The sequence below is a fragment of the Aythya ferina genome (assembly GCF_964211825.1).
Source record: "Aythya ferina genome assembly, chromosome: 4".
Classification (NCBI taxonomy): Eukaryota; Metazoa; Chordata; class Aves; order Anseriformes; family Anatidae; genus Aythya; species Aythya ferina.
In genome coordinates this window covers 72,027,485-72,048,638 of record NC_140300.1, presented here as the reverse complement: position 1 = coordinate 72,048,638, position 21,154 = coordinate 72,027,485, and the positions used below count along the sequence as shown (strand labels likewise).

The 21,154-nt window shown below is 39.2% G+C and overlaps 1 protein-coding gene across 3 annotated transcripts in view; it reads left to right on the top strand.

Moving 5' to 3' along the window:
* Positions 1–19,123, top strand: part of PAPSS1 (3'-phosphoadenosine 5'-phosphosulfate synthase 1) — a 41,920-nt gene extending 22,797 nt beyond the window's left edge. For all 3 annotated transcript variants that reach the window (XM_084518286.1, XM_084518287.1, XM_084518285.1), the window contains exons 6-12: positions 67–180; positions 2,031–2,142; positions 4,537–4,742; positions 7,020–7,155; positions 8,208–8,476; positions 10,074–10,303; positions 18,410–19,123. In XM_084518286.1, the coding sequence (XP_084374412.1) occupies positions 67–180; positions 2,031–2,142; positions 4,537–4,742; positions 7,020–7,155; positions 8,208–8,476; positions 10,074–10,303; positions 18,410–18,548 (1,206 nt within the window). In that variant the 3' untranslated portion in view covers positions 18,549–19,123. The remainder of the gene's footprint in view (positions 1–66; positions 181–2,030; positions 2,143–4,536; positions 4,743–7,019; positions 7,156–8,207; positions 8,477–10,073; positions 10,304–18,409) is intronic.
* The last annotated feature ends 2,031 nt before the right edge of the window (positions 19,124–21,154 follow it).

Genomic DNA, 21,154 nt, shown 5'->3' with positions numbered 1-21,154 from the left:
CCTTGTGTTTAGTGTCCAAGAAGCGTTTGGACCGAACGCTAAATTCTGATTATTCCTTTTGTACAGGACATTGTACCAGTGGATGCCTCCTACGAGGTGAAAGAGCTGTATGTGCCAGAAAACAAGCTGCAGTTGGCCAAAACTGATGCTGAGTCTCTGTTAACCTTGGAAATAAATAAGGTATTGTGTGTTCAGTTATCTCATTGTTGAAGTTGAAAAAACAGTCTGCTGCTTGGCAGAACTGTGTATAGTCAAAATACCTGTACTGGTTACAGGTTGTAACTCGATAGGCTTTTCTCTCCTTTTCTTGAGAAACATCACAGCATTTGTTTTTTTCTTCCTTTGCTTTTTAGAAATAACAGGTGAAACTTCTTAAGTAATGCCTGGTATTTCAAGTAGTGTTACTTAGTTAATCCTAAGCATGGTGATTAAATTTACAGTGACTTTTTTCCACCCTCGTCCATAGACTAAATCATGCCTTGAATACCTTCTATGGATAGTTGTTTCTAGAAGAATTTTCAGCTTACTTTCATAAATACGTATTTTTTAAAACTGTAATGACCTAGAAATATGGTGGAAATCAGTTGCTGCTGCTTCACTCACCCTGTTGATAACCTTCAGGTTAAAGTAGTAGCCTTATATATAAGCCTTATATATAGTTGTGAACTTTTTGAGGTAAGTGATCAGGTACTTACACAGGTAGGTGTCCAGATCTAATTTATTAGTTTTTGTTTCGTTTTGTTTTCTGGTTAGAATGAGTTCATGCTACTTTTCTGGCTTCCAGCAGAGAATACTTGGAAAAGCATGGATCAACTTAATTGCCTCTGTTCTTACTTCGGTTAAATGCATTATTTTCCAGCTTGGAATTTAATTAGACAAAGCTGCTTCTGGCTGTTTGTCTGTTCTTCCTGGTAATCTTTTTTTCTGAAGAATTAGGTCTAAACACAGATACAGTGCATGAGTTTTTTCACTGACTTTAACAGTATTATTATGAGCCAGCAGCGTGCCTGGCAGCTGACGACATTTGGGTTGTCCAGTCTGGGGAAAAGGAGGCTGAGAGGTGACCTCACTCTGTGTCATTCTAGATTCTTTTCACGTGTATCTGTAAAACTATATATTGCTTTGCTCTGGAATAAATTTGTAGGGTCACCATTATTAAGTTTCTGTAGTGTTGCACTCTAAATTGCTTCCCATCTCCAAAACAAATTCTTTCTCCCTCTACTCCTAACCAGGGGTTTATTAAATATCGAGCAAGTATATAACGTCAGCTAGGGAAGAAAATCTGTGTTACGCTTGTCTCAGCATAAATTAAACAACGTAATAAAATTAGTCATGCTTTTTACAAGAGAAACTTGCACAAGTGAAGTCAGTGGACTTCGTCCTTTGTCAAAGACTCTTGACCAAGTCTTAGTAATGCACGTGCAGAAATAATAAAGGCCACACACTAAGTCATAGTGTGACTGTTTAAATGGTAAGGAAGGAAGTTCCCTGTAAGATGATACATCTTAAACTGAAATAAGTGCTAGTCCCGAGGGAATTTCACTTCTGGATTTTCTCACTACTTTCTGCAATAAAAATTTCCTTTCTAATCTGTTTTAAGATTTAACCTGTTAGTATTCACACGCCCCCTCCCCTCCTTATTCTGATATTTTTGTGGTAACTATATGTGGTGTAGGTTTTTGTTGCATTTATTTTTTCATAAGGCAAGATAACCAAGAGCTTAAAATAACTACAGTTCCCCTTTTTTTATTTAAGTTGAACATTTTCAAACATTTACAAATGAAGCGCTTTTGTGTGTAACAAAATGATATTTGATGTTAAGTGCAAGACTGAAAAATAGCCAAAGTCACAAACAGTGTTTTTTTTTTTTTTTTTTCTTCTGGAGACTTTGAACTTTTTGTGATTAAGACTATAACACCAAGAAATCTTCCTTTTACACTGTGTTTTATGGATAAATCATGTTCTAAGATAATTACCATTAAATGTCAGCCATCGAGCAACAACTTTTATCTGCTCTGTTTCTTTGCAAGGTGGATATGCAATGGGTGCAAGTGCTGGCAGAAGGCTGGGCAACGCCCCTGAATGGCTTTATGAGAGAGAGAGAATACCTACAGTGCCTTCACTTTGATTGTCTCCTTGATGGTAAGATATTTCTGTTAGTAAAATCGAGGAAATTAATCATATTTCTAATCATATTAGAGGAAATTAATCGTATTTCTGGAACACTGTTGATGCTTTGCTGTCTAGTGATGGTGTAGTAACACTTTTTCATGTTTCTGCACAGTCTGAGCTAAGAGAATAGGGTACTAAAATTGTTACTTTTAATGTATTTATTCTTTTTATTCCTATCACCATGTTAGTTTGAAAAATCAGTGCCTTTCCTTTTTTGCCTTCACAAATTCTAATTTATATTTTGGAAATGTTTTCACTTTTGAAAACATTTAAACCTGAAAGCCAAATTTCCGATTTGTTTGGAAGGAATTTATTTTAGAACTTGAAATTGCAATTTAATTTGTTTAGCTCTGTGAGGAACAGCAAGAGATTTGTTCTTCCATAGTGATGAAGGAAAGGACGACGAAGTAACTTGCACGCTAAAGTTGCAAGTATGAAATCAGAATGTGAGAATGGGCTTGTTTATGTACAATTGTCACATGCAATTGAATGACTCTACTGTAACAATTACCCTATGATGATTTAAACAAATATATTTTATTTTGTATTTGTAATGGGCTAAGAATGAACATTAGTTAAGGTAGCTGACAAGTGATATCATCAGGTTTTAAAATTTGAGTTTGATTCTCTGTCATTTATTTGATTTATTCTTCTTAGAAGACTGTTTTATTCAAACTTTTAGGGTTTTATTGCACGCTATATGAAAAAAGAGATAGAAGGAAACAGGAAGACAGGAATCTTTACTGTGTTACTCTTCTCTTACTGGAGACCAAATAGCAGGAAAAAAATGTCACGTGTCTTTCACTTCAGTGTCTTTCACTTCTTCTGTTGTCTCCAAACTTTTCCAGTTCCTCTTTTCAGAAGTCTCTGAGGTACTGTTGTACCTACATGAGGGCATCCAGTTATTTTGGAGCATCTCAAGTTTGCGATAGCTTTTTGGGCTACTAGTTTGGTCTTCATTCCATTTGCCTTTCTGAGTGCCAAGCCAGATGCGTTGTACCCTGCAGTTGCTATGCATTTAACTGCTAAAACAGCTTGTAGCTCCTGCCCAGTTAACTTCTGTAAATCAGATTTTTCTATAAGGCTTTTAAAGCCTTTTATAGGTATTTCAGGTATAGTAATATTAGGAATTTGTAAATTTCTCTTGCACATGTTTTTAATACCTCTTGTGGTGCTACAAATAAACTGTGAGCTATGAAGAACAAATAACAGTAAGAGGGAGACAAAATACCTGCAATGCATTTGTCCTTTGGGCCTTAAATGCAGTGTTCACATAGATGGACTTCTGTGTTACGGAAATCAGTGCAGGTGTGCTGATATTCTCACCTTAAAGCTTAACTTACCTGAAATAGTCTCATGCTGATGCTATTTTCCTCTGACTTTAAATAAATAAAAATAAACAAAACAACAACAGAACATTTCACTTAACTACGTTACCCTTGTTTCCAGTTAGTTCATTAGATGAAGATGAGTGTTAGAGATACTTATTGTTGCAGTCTCACAACATTTTAATGATTAACCACTTAAAGATCTCTTCCCAGTTGGAAGTGTTTATTTTCTTGCTGCTAAAGCAAGAGGCTTTTACTAATGGTCAAAGTTGGAGTGGCGAATTGCCATCCCTGTGACTGTTGCCAAGCTCAATTTTATGATCCAGTCGTTTTGAAAATAACTGGATGGTGAGACTCCGCTGAGGAGAGGATATGCAGCACACTTTTTCCCTTTGAATTGCAAAGGAAGGGAGGTAGAAAGAATTACTTACCTTTTTTCTCTTATCCATTTCACCCAGCTTCATTGTTTTTAACTTCCTATCATGCTTAGAGTATGATTGAGAAGGTTTTAAAATATGTATTGCTTCAATTATGGGCAAACTAGCCTTATTTAGAGCCTGTCTTCACTGAAGCCAATAGCAAAACTCAAATTACCTTCAATGGGCCCATGACTTTTCTCCTGGAGAGCACCCAAGAGTTTTGCACTCTGTTGTTAAATCTGTTTTTATTATAATTCAAGCAATTGTATGATAGTTGCAGTATTTACTCCACTGGTTTCTTAAATCTTACCCTTGTAGTGAAGAAAAACAAGACTCCTAGCATCTAGCAGTGAAGTAAATGTTTAAAAATGAGGACCACATAACCTTTAAATTCAGATGCATTGGGTTATTTTCAGAAGTTAGTAGCTGGTAAGCATTCAGCTGAACAAACCATGCAAAATGTCTGCCTGATTCGACTCTTTTTTTCTGACGTAGATACACACTTGAGTCTGCTGTGTGATAAACTTACAGCCTGGGCTGTAACTTTTTAGGAGGTTAGATTGCCAAAACGTAATTGATGACCACTGCTGTGGATAATGGCTTTTTTCTCTCTGCAGGGGGAGTCATTAACCTGTCAGTGCCTATAGTGCTAACAGCTACGCAGGAAGACAAAGAGAGGCTGGATGGGTGTACAGCAATCGCGCTGGTGTACGAGGGTCGCCGCGTGGCCATTCTGCGTAACCCGGAGTTCTACGAGCACAGGAAGGAGGAGCGCTGTGCCAGGCAGTGGGGAACGACGTGCAAGGAACATCCCTATATTAAGGTGTGTGTTTAAAAGTTGAAAAGCTAGTCCTGTTACCTGCCCTGTCTGCGGACATCTCGAGTTGATGTCTGTGACTGGTGTATTTTGACACCAAAACTTCTTGGAGAAATAGTTAAAACATCTGAGTGGAAACAAAGGTGCTTTTTTGTGGAGTGCAGCTGTTGAGTAGTCTGTACTCAGTCTGAAAATCTGATGTCCATAAGTACCCATGAAATGAATTTAGGATAGAGAATCTGTGCTACAGAGGAGTGTAGTGCCTAGGAAATTTATCCCCTGTGGACCCAGATGGGTCATCAAAACTCCTTAATAGGTGGACACATGCATCACGGAAGCAAGAAAACTTCTTTTCTGCTTGTATGTGGAGCACGTGAGAATTGCCTGATTTAAATGCCCTTGAAACAAGCACCCTTCCTGGAGAGTTTGTAATTTAACTCTCTGGGGAGTTACTTCCCATCCATTGTGCTCAGTATGTTCTATTGTCTTGACCTTATCTGTATGTCATACTGAAGTATTTTAATTATAACATCTTGTGCTGTTGAGTTTAGTTTTTGAAAGATGATATAAATGTTACATTATAGTTCTGTGGAGCCCATAAATATGTTTCTTTTCCCATTTCTGTCTCTATAATATCTCTTTGTTTACATATACGACTTAAAATCAGATAAAAGGAAATAAACCTCAAATTATGAGCTTGCAATTAAAAGGGAAAGCCTTTGATGTTTTCTAAAAGCAGCTGTATGACTGATGGTTATACCTGTCTGAAAACTGGTTTTTTGAATTCTTAAAAATGTGTAATGACATCTTTCACTGACTGAAGCTTTACAACTCCAACTATACAGTTAAGAGTATATCTGGAAAAGGACATACCCTGCCAGATACAAGTAAGAGTATTCTGGAAGATGTCCTCTGTGTTCTGTGCTGATGAACGTAAGACTACCCTTTTATTGAAAACTTAAAGTAACATAAATGTAAGAAATGCTAAGAAAATCTCATGCAGAAAAGATTTGAATGACTTCTTATATATTGGCAATATCAGAATGACATGGCTGATACTAACGTAGAAGATGAGAAACCGTCTTATGTCTGTACTGGTGTGTGTAGTGGTATCGCAACAGCATATCAATGAATATGTGCTTTGTAGCATCATGAGAGCACATAAATCTTGTGGCTTTTCTGAATTCATCAGAAATCCTTGGGTGCCTGAGAGCTAACGTAGTGCTGATTTTCTCATCTTCATGTTTTTCTCACGCTTTTCCCTCACACCTTGGTAAGATGTCAAAATCTGGCATTTTCTTGGGGAATGGTTTGGTGATTGCAGCATCATTTAACTCCAACAGCAGGTCCTCTGTCTGTATCTCAAAGTAAAAAAACAACAACCAAATAACCAAAAAAAAGGAAAAGAACAAAAATCACACTTAATTGTAACATCTTGACTCGTGGGTTTGGTACACACAAACTCTTCTGTTGTATCAAGGAAGTTTGTCATCTCTAAATGACATCAGGCTTAAAAATGACTGGAAATGTATATGAAGCTTGAAGACAAGACCAAAAAAGCCTTTCAAAAGCAATGTGTTGACAAAAATCAATCAGATTGTTGATTTCTATGGCCATTGATAGATTATGTTAGGCAGCTTGCTGTAAGTATTCTTTTGATAAAGGGTGAGGTGGTGTTGGACGATACTAAAAGAATTGTAGTGAGCGTACAATACATGTTGCCTTGATAAAGTGTTGAAGTGAAACAAATCCAAAAGCTGTCTTACTTTAAAGATCTGATTTTATTCATAAATTAAATCAGATGAGTAAATTAGAACTGTTTTATTTGATATGTTATTGCTGACCAGAACCATGTGAACTGCTGCATGATACTGGAAGTGCATTAGCTTTGACCAAAAACTGTAAAGCATCCAACTTCATTCTACTCAGTATATTAACTTTTCCAGCCAATATTTTTTTGTTGTTATATAATAATGTTGGTTAAGAACATGGTTTTCTTGCTTTTCTATATATTGGAGGAGATGGGGGAAAACAGTAAGTTCTGTTCTTTCTAAAAGAAAGGCATAAGTCTGCCATGGATTAGTGGTGTAACATGTTTGGACTATGTTCCAGTGATTTATTTTATTATTATTTTTTTAATATTGGTGATTGATTTCAGACCGTTAAATGCAATTAACTTGGAACTCTCTCTTTTGTAAATATTGTGCCCCCTTTGTAGTGGTCTCAATGCTCAGAACAGGCTGATAAGCAATCCCAGCATGGATTTTTCATTTCTTTTCCTAGATGGTTATGGAGCAAGGGAACTGGCTGGTAGGTGGAGACCTACAGGTCCTTGATCGTATCTATTGGAATGATGGACTCGATCAATACCGTCTCACTCCAGCTGAGCTAAGACAGAAGTTCAAGGAAATGAATGCTGGTAAGTAATTTTTTCTTGTTTTGTTTCTTCCTACAAAGATTTATCCAAATGCCTGCTGCTTCAATACTGCAGGGACAAGCCTTGTTTCAAGGATAGTTTTTATAACCTCAGGTACTATCTTGCCAAAATGCACAAGAGGTGGTAACCCCTGAGGTTCTGATTTTGTCTTTCCATGTGCACTAGACATGTTATTAATGCAAGAAAAGATAATGTTAAAATGTGGTAGAAAGTGATTTAAATATCATCAGATTCAACTTGATCTGTAGGGGTATGGCTGAGTGCTGAGCTTTCGTGCTCTTCTGTTTTAAGTCCATTCCGTGCTGCTTCTGGGGAACAAAGCTTATGACAGCCATGCAAGTAAATGGGTGCAAGTGGAATGCATCACAATTAAAAACTGAGCTAGTTGCTAACTTTATATTGTGGAAGAAACAAAACAGTCTTTCTCACTTAAGCAGTTGTTAGGCAAATAAATAAGAGGCTAAGTAATACCATAAAGCAAAGAATTGATCATTACTCCCTTCAGGTGGCAGGTGACACCTTTGCAGGTGGCAGGCACCTGCAAACCACTTCTAAGTGTGAAGGAAGGGTGTAACATCAGCAAACTGGTATTGGTCCCGAGTTCCTGTCTTTTTTCAGCATGGTCATTATTTCCAGGATCTGCTGGTTTAAGACACTAGTATAGCTTTAGCTATTCCCCCAGTAAATATATTTGACACCTGAAAAATATAAAAACCCGTTCTCTAGATTTCACAGGCTGTATGAGGATGGAAGTGACTTCTGGAGGTCAATCCAATCCTGCTGCTGAAGCAGGGCCACCTAGAGCTGGTTGCTCAGGACCACGTTCAGGCAGCTTTTAGTATCTCCAAGGAAAGACATTCCACAGCTTCCCTGGGCAACCTGTGCCAGATTCAATTCTGTTTGACTTCAGCTTCCCTAGCTTCATCCCTCAATGCTCAGAAAATGTCTCTGTGTTCTTTCCAGGTTATGTGTCCTACAACTCCCGATAAAATAACTTGCCTTCCTTATCTTTTGTCTTTTTATTTCCTCTGTAGATGCTGTCTTTGCGTTCCAGTTACGCAACCCAGTGCACAACGGGCACGCGCTTCTAATGCAGGACACTCACAAGCAGCTTTTGGAGCGTGGCTACAGGCGCCCCGTGTTGCTCTTGCATCCGCTTGGAGGCTGGACAAAGGAGGACGATGTTCCTCTCATGTGGCGCATGAAGCAGCATGCTGCGGTGCTGGAGGAGGGGATCTTGAATCCAGAAACAACGGTGGTGGCTATATTTCCTTCCCCCATGATGTATGCTGGACCAACTGAGGTAAGTACGTCAGGAGTTTAAATCAACAGCAGCAAAACCGGAACCTTTTGCTGGTGTGCCTAACCCTTCTGATAGTGCACTAAAATATTTTGTTCTGTGCTGTGCCTGACGTTCATGGGTGGTGCTTTTTTAGTGGACAGAGAAGACTAAACTTATTGGGAAATCAAACTGTAAAAGATCCCTCTGTTATCAACCAGAATGTTCTGGATTGAAGGATTTGGTTTGGAAAGGGCAGAAGACAGTGTTGTTCTCATGCTCGTTTTCCTTAGAGTTAGAAGGGCATGACAATGAATTCATCTTTCCTTCTTTTTAGGACCTGTTTCAGAAGGAATTCCAAGATCAATTACTGCATCTTACGGTTGTCCTGAGTGTTCAGATACTTGAGATGATTACTATGAAGTGAAAAGTGTGTATATTGGAGGGCTATACACAAATCAGGGAAAAAAAAACGGCTTCGTTTATTTTTTGGCAAACTTAATTTAGAGAGAATTATGTCAAAGCTTTTACATGTATATGAAATAATTATTTGGCAATACTTTATTTAAAAGCTAGGACTTGGGTTGGAACCCCAGGAGTTTGTGGAAGTTCAAATTCCGACTAGGCTCAAGTGGTTAATTCTGTGGTAGCTTTGTGATAGGTAGGAGATACCACTGGTGGAAATAAATTAGACAGAGGGCACTTCCTTTCTAGTGGCTGTTTGACTGATCAAGCAGAGCTTGCAGTGCCTTTCAGTTCAGAACTGGAACTGTAGTCCAGATCCAGTTGAGCTATGTGAGTGAGTTACTGCAGGGAATCTTGCAATGTTCCCCGTAGACCTTTTCTGAGAATTCATAGAAGTCTTCTACTTCATTCTCATACTCAGGAACATATGAGAAGGAATGAAATCCACAGTCCTTATTCTGGATAGAATAAGAATTTTCTCCAAACCTCTACAGTATTATCTGTGACCTCAGAATACAGCCTGTCAATAATGTGTATAGCCAAGAAATAAGAGATTGTTCCTTTAATCATTTTCTGTAGGTTATGTAAAAGACATTGGTACCAGATTTATTGCTGTAGTGCAAATGATTTGCAGAAACAAGCTCAGTATGGCTGTCAACAGGATGGACATCTTTCAAATTGTGAGATTTCAAATGACATGCTTCATAAGCACCAATTTAGTGTTTTTCTGTTTTTAGCATTCCCAGTAATTACCTTGAAAGAAAAAAAAAAAAACAAAAACCAGTTCTACAAGGAAAATCATGTATCAGACTGCAGTGAATTTAAATCCTTACTAAACCATTACAGGTAATTTAGTGTTGTTGAGACTGCTTTAGGATAGCAGGACCTAAATCCTCAGTTTATGCTGTTCCAAACACTAGTAAAGTAAGTAGTTTTTTAAGCATCCTGCTATGCAAATGAAACAGGAGCGTGGTATGCCTTAGCTGTAAGTTTGGTGATTCACATAGTTGATTCTTTGTTCTGGTGTGGCTCTGTAGTGGAAAGAATATCTGTTTGACTGGGGGGGGGTGAAATGGGGTAGTTAAACAGTGCACACATTTTGAAGGTCGTATTTTTAATTGTTTTCTTTTAACCTCTTCCCTTGTCTGTGTTCTAGGTTCAGTGGCACTGCAGATCACGGATGGTTGCAGGAGCTAACTTCTACATCGTAGGGCGAGATCCAGCAGGAATGCCGCACCCTGACACTGGGAAAGATCTGTATGAACCAACCCACGGTGCTAAAGTGTTGACAATGGCCCCAGGCCTGCGAGCACTGGAAATTGTACCCTTCAGAGTTGCAGCTTATAATAAGAAAAAGAAATGCATGGACTATTATGACTCTGAGCAGTAAGTCGTGTTTTAGTTCTAAAACATTTTGAGCAGCAGCTGCCTTTTCTTCCCCTGCACCCTCCAGTAAAAGAGTAGTTTTTAACTAGTTTTATATAGCTAAAAGATACCAGTCTTCAGAGGCATTTTTAGACCACTGATACAACTTGACTTCAGCCATGATTTGGGTGCAGTTCCACAGCACAACTTACCTGATGCAACTTGAGTTGCCACTGGAAGCTCCCATTTTCCTCCCAGGTACTGGATTTTGTGTAATTCTGGAACAAGCTGGCACAAGTAGCTAGGTCTGCAGGAAAATATTATTACTCGTTTTAATGGAAGGATTAGCTTTCTGCTGGTTTATCTTCCTAAATATGCTTGCTTGGTGTCAGGTAAGCATCAGATGTGATGCAGGAGAATCAATGGGAGAGTGCAGCAGGGAGAAGGAAGGTAGTGGACAATGTAGTGGCAACTAGCTGCTTGCTTAACAATAATGCAAAATGGTGCCCGAAGTCCATTGTGTGACCCAGGAGTTTTTAACTGGCTTTTGTTTTTATGATTTAGTTACAGGACAGGTAATTTTGTCTTCTGACTATCCCAAGATTATTTGCATGTGGCATAACAGAGTCTAAAACTTACTGCATGTGTTGCTGTGGTGTCAGTGAGTGGAACTGGAAAGGAGATTTGTCAGTTTAGTTTAAACCTCTTTATTCAGATTATTGAAACTACTTTTAAGTCAAGCTGCAGTTGAAGTTAGTACTGAAATACTAACTGAAATAAATAACTGAAAATTTTCAGCTGCTTATGCTACAATTATACAGAGTCTCCAAAGATGTCACTGGCTTGTGGCAATCAACCAACATATTTTATTCAGCATCTTGTGTTTCTCACAATTAATTATACTTTAGTAGATACTGTGCTGCCTCAGCCTTAGTCACAAGTTATGTGAATACTTTATATTTCAGCAGTAAATTCCAAGCACCTGAACTGGCCTGCTTTTATTTTTGAAAGCTGTAAAGTGTTATCTTCTCTTGCACAACTAAATCTAATTTTACGGTAAGTTCTTGCATTGTTTGGAAATAAGAAGCAGCAAGACAAAGGCAAATTTGCTGAAACCTGACAAGAATTAAAATAGCTTCGCTGTGTGTTACTCTACAATGTCCATATGTGTTTGGAAATTTGATGATTTACTACACTGCAGATGTTTTGAAATAGAATCTAATCAGGGAGGCTTATTTAGCAATTGCAGTTTGCTGATGTTGTTCTTCCTTCCTCTTTCCTCCCATTTAGGCAGCATTCCAGTATAAGGCTTCCCTCAGTGCTCTGAAGCATCTCTTTGGATAGTATTGCAACCGGGTGTCTTTTTTTTTTTCTTTTTTTTTTTTTTTTCAACCAAGTGTAGCTCTGGGTAGCAGCATCAGACCAGACCTACAAAGTGACGCAGATGGCACTTTTATTAGAAGGAATAAAATTAGAGGGAAGGATACTCCTAACATGTGACATGAAAGTCTTCCTACACTTACTGCCCCTAGCTGTTGAATACTTCACTACCTTTGTGCCATTCATTATTTGAGATGTGCCTAGAAACCCTCATTGCTGTGCACAATAACTAAATCCTGATGTAAATTTTGCTAGTTTTGTCCCAGCTTTTATGCATTATACCATAGCAGTCAAAAGGCTGTTGTAGTAGATGCTACGGGTATTTGTCCTGTTTGTTTATTGTCCAAGTGATTAAATGGGTTGGTTTGAAAGAGCACAGAATCACAGAACTGAAGGGGTTGGAAGGGACCTCGAAAGATCATCGGGTCCAACCCCCCTCCCAATGCAGGTACCCTAGAGCAGGCTGCCAAGGTAGGCGTCCAGATGGGCCTTGAATATCTCCAGAGAAGGAGATATTCAAATCCCTCTGTCCCCCACACCTCAGGTATTTATACACATCGAGGAGATCCCCTCTCAGTCTTCTTTTCTCCAGGCTGAACAGCCCCATGTCTCTCAGCCTTTCCTCATAGGGAAGATGCTCCAGGCCCCATATCGTCTTTGTGGCCCTCCGCTGGACACTTTCCAGGAGATCCCTGTCTTTTTTGTATTGGGGAGCCCAGAACTGGACACAGTTCTCCAGGTGAGGCCTGCCCAGGTCCAAGATAAATACAACAAGACCAAAGTGAAAGAGTTCTGCTGGTGCAGGATAGATTTGATTTAGATCAAGGGGAGTAAAAGTGTACCTCTGGCATTAGCCAGAGTAAATGATTAACAACTAAAACACACAAAAACACAACACCACCTCTGATAAGAGGTTTGCCTTTAGTTTGAGGCTTTTTTTTTCTGTCACTGTCTTGGGAAAAAAAGCTCATAGAGCTGTTACCATGCAGCTTTACCTTGCTGCTGTCAGCATGCAGACCATTTGTCCTGTCGTTCTCTGAATGCTGTTTGTAAGCTGCAGGCTGGACTGGAGTGTGGCAGCAAACCTCTAGATGGCAATGCAGATGCACGCAGGCTCGAAGAGAAAACCATTCATGCTCCTGCTCACCATAGGCAGAACACTGTGGTAGGCTCCAGACAGAGTTAGAGCCTGGGTGGGTGCAGCTGGCTGCATTTCAAGATAGTCTGTAATGCCAAAAACATAGACTCCTGGACCATGTGGTGTTCGGCTCTGTAAGGAGAATGGCAGGGAACAGCGGGTTGTCTGGAAACATGAGTGTCAGTGCTGCTGGAGCACCCTTGGGTATGAAACAGTCATGTTCGTGTAAGTCTTTCCTGAGCTCACCACTTACGTGGTGGAAACCACAATGTGAAAATGTGGGGAAGAGGGCCGTATGCAGAGAAGCATTGCTCTGGCTTGTTTGAGGAACGGGTAACTTGACTTCTGTCGCATCTAATTCAATTCCTTGAGGCTTGGATAGTTGACAGGCAATAGGCAGTTCAAGAGCTTACATCACTGACAGAGGCATGGAAGCTTACATCAAGCATTTACTCTGTGGGTTTCCCCCAGACTGAGCTGTAGGTGAGCTGCATGTCTTAGCTGCTGCCCCCACGACCTCCTAATTTTACAACAGGTATGTGTCACGGTGCAGACTTCTGAAGACCACCACAGATTTTAAATCCTAGCTTTGGGTCTGGGAGACTTAATCTCCTGAGTTCACAGTTCTTGTCCTGCAAGCAAGCTCAGGCCTGCCCCAGAGGAGTCGTTCACCAGGAATCCGGTCATCCACAGGGCCACATCGCCAAGCAATGGCCAAAGGGAGCTTTTTGGAATGATGTGTGACCTGTGTGTTGGTAACTGCAGGCAAAAAGCTGAGGTCTGTCATTTCTTTGTCATTGTTCTCTTTGCTGTGCCATTTCCACCGTGTTGGTGACTCAAGGGAACAGATGTCAGCAGGCAGCTGGGTCCTGAGATGGAGACTGCTGTGAGAACAGCACTCGTTCTGGTTCCTGGCTTTTCCGAGATCCAAATTTGGTAACTCCTTGTGCCTTGGTAGTCTAAATTCAGCCACTCCTGAAACAGAACTGAATGTGGATCAGTAGCTGAAGATGGCCAGACGTGTTTTGGAAATATTTACAGAGAGAGCTGTAGTTACAGTGGAGACCTTCCAATGAACTTCCAGTGATCTGAGAGCCACTATCAGAAGTGTAAAAAGTAAAAACAAGAACCCCATAAACAACTACCTAATGCTGAAATCTGTTCAGAAGAAGTCGGTATGTTTCTTCAGCCAAAAAGGCCTCTCAGTTACCACAAACAAGTGTACTTTGGGATTGGTGGCTTAATAGTTGTTTGGGTGAGCAACGATTCCTAATTCTTTGCTGAAGACCGGTCCTAAAAATGCAGCCACAGACTGCTGCTGAGGAAAAAAAATAATTAAGAAAGGAAATTAGTCTGACAATTCAACACAAAACCCAACAAAATACCCAACACATGTACAGCCAAAAAATAATTAAAAAAAAAAAAAAGAAAAAAAGAAAAACCTCCCTGCAGTGTCTGGAATAAATGGCTTTTTTTTTTTTTTTTTTTTTTTTTTTTTCCATCCTTGAAGAAAACCCATGAGATCACTTCAGCTAAAAGGAACCCATAAGTAAGGTTACTGTAGCAGGCTGTTCATGTGCTTTGTGAAATGCGAATGAAGCATGGGTATCTGAAGAGCAGTGATGATTTTGACTTTAAAAGTCCTGGGAATAAACTATGAAATACAGTTGTCATAGCTGCTTGCATATATCAATCATACTTACAGGTAGCTGTTTCAGCCAAGCACGTACTGTTCCAAACTTGTTTGGCGTGATACCTGATTTTAAAGTGGCAGCAAGAGGTTGAAACAGGCACACTTGATTATGCATCTTAATTTAGTTCCATGAAATATTGCTTCTCAGTTAACATTAGTATATCATTTAGGATACATTAAAGCACCACAGCAGCTCAAAATACCTAAACCCTTCTGCCAATCAGCAAGCCAAGTAGAGGATTTGCTTTCTTATGATGTTATTAAACATATAGGTTATGTTTCGCTTTCCCACAGAGTTTTTTCATAACTGGTTTGGTGTTGAACCTAGTGGATGTGAGCTGGTTCGCTCAGCATGGCAGGGTGTTCCCCAGACATTCATGCAGATTGACGTGACAAAGGCTAACGCTGTAGGGAACAGTGCCCTGCTGAAGTGCTGCTGTAGGTCACAACTTGACACTGCGAAGGCAAATTTCAATCCAGTCGAAATCCTCCCGAGAAGCATTATAAGCTTGGATTTCACCTCCTGACAGATTCTGTTCAGGGAATAAGAAGGTGGAAAAGGAGAAGTGTTAAAAGACTGAACCTGAGATAAAGAGGTCTGTGGAAGTAATTGGATCTGAAGGTTTGCCAGCTGAGTAGAACACGTTTTGAAGTCCCAGCAGAGCAAAGTCATGTTATTGCTCTATTTCTATATGTTTGCTTCCAGAAAAACTGTTTTAATGAATAAGTGAAACTGCGAGTGCATGGGTCCTTACTGTTGTCATGAGTGTTGATTTTACGAGTGATTTCTTAAGACCCTCAGATTCCCACTAGAGACATTGCTCTCCGCAGGGAATGGGAATTTCAGGGAGGTCATTTGCACGGGGCCAGATACCCTAGGAAAAGGTTAGGGCTCCCCAGAATCGGTGTGTTTGTACTCATCTGGCTGGAATAGCTGGTACGGGGTAGTATAAAGAACACTTATAGGGAAGAGACTTCTTCCTAATAAATGATAAGCGAAAATCAGCTGTATAAAATGCACTATACTTTGATTAAACCTTTAAACCTGCAGGGAATAATTGCTGAAGAGATTTTTTTTTTTCCCTTCGGTTATTGTATTGAAGTACTCTACGGACAGCTTGAAGATGCAGCAGAGTCAAGAACCTACAGGACTGTGGGCATCTGCATACAGTTGTTTCCTACGTGCAAACTGGTGATAGCTTGCTTGTTTTGTCGTAAGAACTACGAGCTTGAAGTCAGCCTTGAGCACTGTTCTTCATGTTTAAGTTCATAATGAAACTTTGAGAAAGCTTTTAATTGTGTAGGCACCGAATATTACATCAATACTAGTCAAACTTGATTGATAGTAAAAAGTGAAATAATTTTTACAGGCATTTACTTGTTTGCAGTGTGGCTCAAAGAAAGCTACTTCCAGCAGCTACTGAATAGAAATTTGAACAGCACTTAAATCCCGTGCTCAAAAAAAAAAGGCTGAGTTGATTTTCACTGAGATTCATTCCAAATTTTACTTGAGAATTGGATTTGGATGGCTGTTGTGTTTAATTCCATAACAGCTTTAATGGTCAAACATTTCCCCATGCAGTTCCTGTTCTGCTCAAGTCCATTTTACATTGAGTAGCTCCCAATTTTCTCAAAGCTCACTGGACAGAGTTACTGGACTCTTCTTTTTGTCTTCTTTTGTTAAGAAGTAAGTTTTTGTTAAGAAGTAAGTCACATTTTGTTTCAAAATGCTTGTGTTTCATATCACACTACAGCATTTCTATTTAGTAGACGTAGCACTTTCAGATACCCAGGAGAATTTATTTTTGCCATTAGTGAAGGCAGTACTTAGGTGTTATTTATTTCAATAACACCTAAATGCCGGGGAAATTAAGCTGGAAACTTGAGCAGAAAATTGAAAAGGAAGGAATTTACAAAAAAAAAAAAAAAAAAAAAAAAAAAGGAAAAATGATTGGACCATTTAAATGGAGGGTGTATATTGCCAAAGCTCCATATTGAGTCAATTTAGGGATTACTAATTAAAGTAATTTTTAAAAGTGAATCCTATTTAACAGAAGTTTGGGAAGGCACCACTTAGTACTTCTGTACTTTAGAAATGTTTGAAAATGACTATTGAAGCAATATTTTGCTATACTGAATGTAGCATGTTTCTTAAATGACCCTTATTAATGTTTTTCTGTCCTTTTTCGAAGGCTTCTCTAGATTTTCGTAGTGGATTTTTCTTTTTTGGGTAGTTCTCTATCCCATCCTTACAGCTGCTTCTTGCACAGCCACAACTAGGGATAAGAGGAAGCTGAAGGAAATGGGGTCCTTATTGAAGCAAACTTCTATGGTGCACGTAAACTTATTGCCTTGGTCCCGTTATTTCACATGTAGGGCATGGAGGAATTTGAGTCTTTCTGCAATCTTAAAGGGCAAGGAGGGAATAAAACATAACAATGTAGTTTTGGTGTTTGGACCTTGGTGTTGTAGAAAACATAGAGAAACTTCATAGCACTTGCTTTACTCTTATCTTCCCAGTCATCTAAAGACTTAATTTTTTATTGTTTATTTTTGCTAGAAGATTCACCAGGCTCCTCATTTCACCACACAGGTTTTGTAGAAACAGTTCTTAAAGAACTCGAGTTACCATCGAGCGGTGTTAGTAAGCACTGAGCATCTCCGCACCAAGGAACAAAATGTACAGGTGTTCTTAATGCTGGTGACATTATTCTTTCTCTGATGGGCTTGCATCAGCTTAAAGCTTTTATTTTTGCGTAATTTATATTTTGCAAAATTGAAGCACAGTAGGGTTTTTTGCCTTGCTGTTGCGCTTCAAGAACCTAATTCAGAGATCGCTCTCTGAATTAAGAGCAATAAGCAAAGAGCACGTATGGCACTGCTGCTGTGTAGATGCATACAATCCAAATCAAAAAGTTATGGGGTTAGTGGTTTTGTGAAAGGGAACTGTGGAATGCTTTCTGCATCTTGCTAACTTCCATACCCTACTGAGCGTAGCTCAGCACTTAGAGCCAAGTTCTGCCCTCTGATGCACACACTTGGCTCTTGTTTCTGTCTCAGGCATGTGCATCTGAGATCAATACTTGGCTTTTATTTCAAACAGACAAGCAAAGAATGAGTAATGGATACATGTTGCAAATTGAACAAATGGCGTAAGTAAAATTGCCATATTTAATTTAAGAATAAATCATTTTTCTTTGGAACACTTGGTAGGATTGTGGCACTCTTGTCTTGGTTTTACTGTTTCACTGTTGTGAGGAGTAGGAACTGAACTTGACTGGAACTTTTGCTGCTTATCACCACTTACCTGAGAAGTTGATTTTAATTTAGATTGTCCTGTTAATGATGATCAGTAATCAGCAATCAGTTTACTTTTTGTTCTGCAAATTGTCCTTCGTTATGAGATCTTCTGCCATGTTGTTCTTCCATTCCCTAGTGCACTGAAATGATCTTCTCTAACCAGTACTGCAACTGGTGGACTGCTGGGCTGCTGCTGGGGCAGAGAGGATGAGGGTGCAGAATAGGATGGCTGCTGTTGTTGACAGAGAACTGAGACAGGAGGTGGAGGAGAGAGTTGTCTCTCAGCAGAGTTCCTCACAGAGAGAGAAAGCCAGGCTAGATGAAGGCACAGACTCGATCCAACTCCCAGAAGATGAGTTGGACCGAGCTGCTAAACCTCAGGAGTTACCTAAGCTCTGTGTTGTAGTGGGTGTGTAAAGATATACTGGCACTGATGGACAAATGTCTGGAAATAAGTTGCTATCAGATTATACTTCCAAGAAGAACTTCCATTAAGTTATCAAAAAAGCAGAAGAATTGTGAGTAACTTTGCATTCTTTTTAACTATTTTTTTTTTTTTCCTCTCCCTACCTGTTCTTTTCCCTCTCTCCCCTTACTCCCACCCCTATCCTCTCAGCCACGAAGACTTCGATTTTATATCAGGGACCCGCATGCGCAAGCTGGCTCGAGAAGGACAAAACCCACCGGAAGGCTTCATGGCTCCTAAGGCTTGGACTGTGCTGACAGAATACTACAAATCCTTGGAGAAGGCTTAGGCCTCTTATGAACCACAGATCAACATTTGACGCCTGATTTATTTACAAGAAAGGGGACCACACAGTCACCGTTCGTGTTGCTTTGTTGTGGTGTCGGTCAGGAAGTTCTTCTCTGAAAACAGACTCTTTCTCCCTAACTTAGCATCATTCTTTGCCTGTCCTTATGGGTTTTATTATGTCCTGGCACCTAACTAGCTGCTGGTTTTAATGTCTTTTATTACAGTTAATATTCTTGCTGTAGGATTCTTAATTCTTGTCTTTTTGTTTTATATATATATATATTTTACTGCCTCTGTCCTATGAATTCTGCAACTGTTAAATAGATGCAGCTTTTTTCATGTTATTTAAACTGCTGGATATTTTCTGTTTTCAGTAGTTTGTAGGAGAAAGTGTAATAATTAGACCCTTAACTATGGATAGGTGCTCAAGAAATGGAAAAAATAACAGCTTTAAAATTACTGTTAAAGGTTACTCTATTATTCTCCAGAAGCTTTTAACATTAATTTTTCAGTACTTGTAATTAAAAAGCAGAGTTCTTTATGCAGCATAATTAAACTTTTTGCTTTCTTTGTTAATTTTTGGACTTCATTGAGTTATCCAATAGTTCCCTTCTGCTGTGGACCTGTAAAGACGACCAAGTAATGAGTAAAAAAGAAAAACACTTTACTCTTTTAATTGATAACTAATCCATATTTTTTTTTGTGCTTCTTGCCTTATGTGTCAATAGGGAATGTTTTATCCTATTTGATTTCACTTGCCAGGGTTTGGTTCCAGCTACAGTCATTCAGGATGAACTTAAAGAAAAAAAAAAAAAAAAAAAACAACAAAAAAACCAACAAGAAGTATGGCACACTGACCTCAAATTCATGTTTAAGAATTATCACAAGAAAAACTGAAGTCGTTAGATCCTTGCAGTTCCTGTGGTAGAAATGCTTAGTCCTGAAGGTGAAGTATCTGTTTTTCAACATCTCCAATGGCAACATAAGGGCAATCTCATTGTTTTCCATGACAGACAAGGCATATTTGCTTCTACTAGGATTCCTCCAAAATCCTGAAGGTGGTTAATTCAGTATGTGAAGCATTAACTGCTGAAGAAAAACATGAAAAATAGAAAGTAAAATACTTCCCTAAGTACACAGTAATACTGATCTGTTGGGATCTTTTCAGGTATTTGCAGGTAATCAGTGGAACAGTCATAACTGTTCTTAGCCTGTTCACTAGGAACTTCATGTATCCTTCTCACAGAAACTTATTTTTCTGTTGGTAAGAGGTGTACAAATGACAAAACAGAATGTTTTTCAAAATGAGGAAACTGGCCTGCTACAGAGCCTGGATGAGGCATGTTCATCTAGATTTTCTTTTTTTTGGATGGTGGGAGGTTGTAATGAAGGGACCTGTGTAATGAATGGGATGAATACTGCTTGCAGTCTTTGGTTACTTGTTCACAGTACTATTTAAGACAAATGCTTTGAGAATGACTTTCTTCTCTTTTCCTCCTCTGTCTGTTTGAAGAGACACAGAGAGTAACTTTTAGCGGGATTTATACCTCTGTAAGAGGCAAGAAAGTAAGACGGAGTTGTGAAAAGACAGAGGCATGTTCACCAGTGAACCGTGACAATTGAAACTGTTTTGGTAGTGTAAAGCTTACTCCTCCGGAATCGCTGAACAGATTTTCTTCAAATTTGGCTTTGTTTTTAGATTGCATCAATTTACAGGACATGCAGAATCCAGAAGCAGAAGTCATTTCCTATCTGTGCAGGTGTACATGCAAAACTGCAAGCTTAACTATGAAGGTGGACAAGAATTATCAGCTGGTCAAAAGTGAATTGCTGTTGAAAGTTGGAGTTGAGACTCTTTGCTGTCAGGTTTGATTCTGAAAGTAATTAGGATGAAAGATACAAAAAAATATTTTGGCAGAATGGCGAACAGGGGTGGAAGTGTGCATAAGTAGATGTTTTATAAGTGCTGCTTGTGCTATATGAAGTCTGGACAGTATGTGGAGTGGTAAGCACGAATGTTGAGTCATTCCGTAAAGTTAATTTAGAAGCAGGAATGTCTGCAAACAAATTAATATAGTGATAAAAAGCAGATCTAGTTTTCATGCTTAACTCTTTTGATGCTGAGGCTCTGTTGTTATAGTGCTTCTAGAAAGCATTCCTTGCAATGCTGGGTATTAAAGAAGCCTTCAGCTTTATTCTAACTTATTATTTATTCTAAAGCAACAGCTACAGCATTCCCAGGGGGATTTCCTGATAAAGAACAAGAGCATCTGGTCAATTTGTGGGCAGAAGGTGCTCTGTACAACAGCAGTTTTCCCATATCATAAATGTTTTCATTGTAGAATGCTAATTTTCCCTCTTCTGTTAGTGTCTTCTGTAAGGAAGTTGTATTTTACATGAAAAAGCTACTCCAGAAATGCTTCCAAAATGTTCCCCTTCCCTCCCACTTTCTGCCTCTGCATTGCTATGTATTACAAGTGGTTCTTTACCTGCTGCTCTCACACAGGATAATTTATGGGTATTATCCATTGCTTTTTGTAGGGTCCCAGGATGATTGCTCGCTTCTAACTGATCATTCTGATGTATTGGGCGTGTGAGATACGAAAG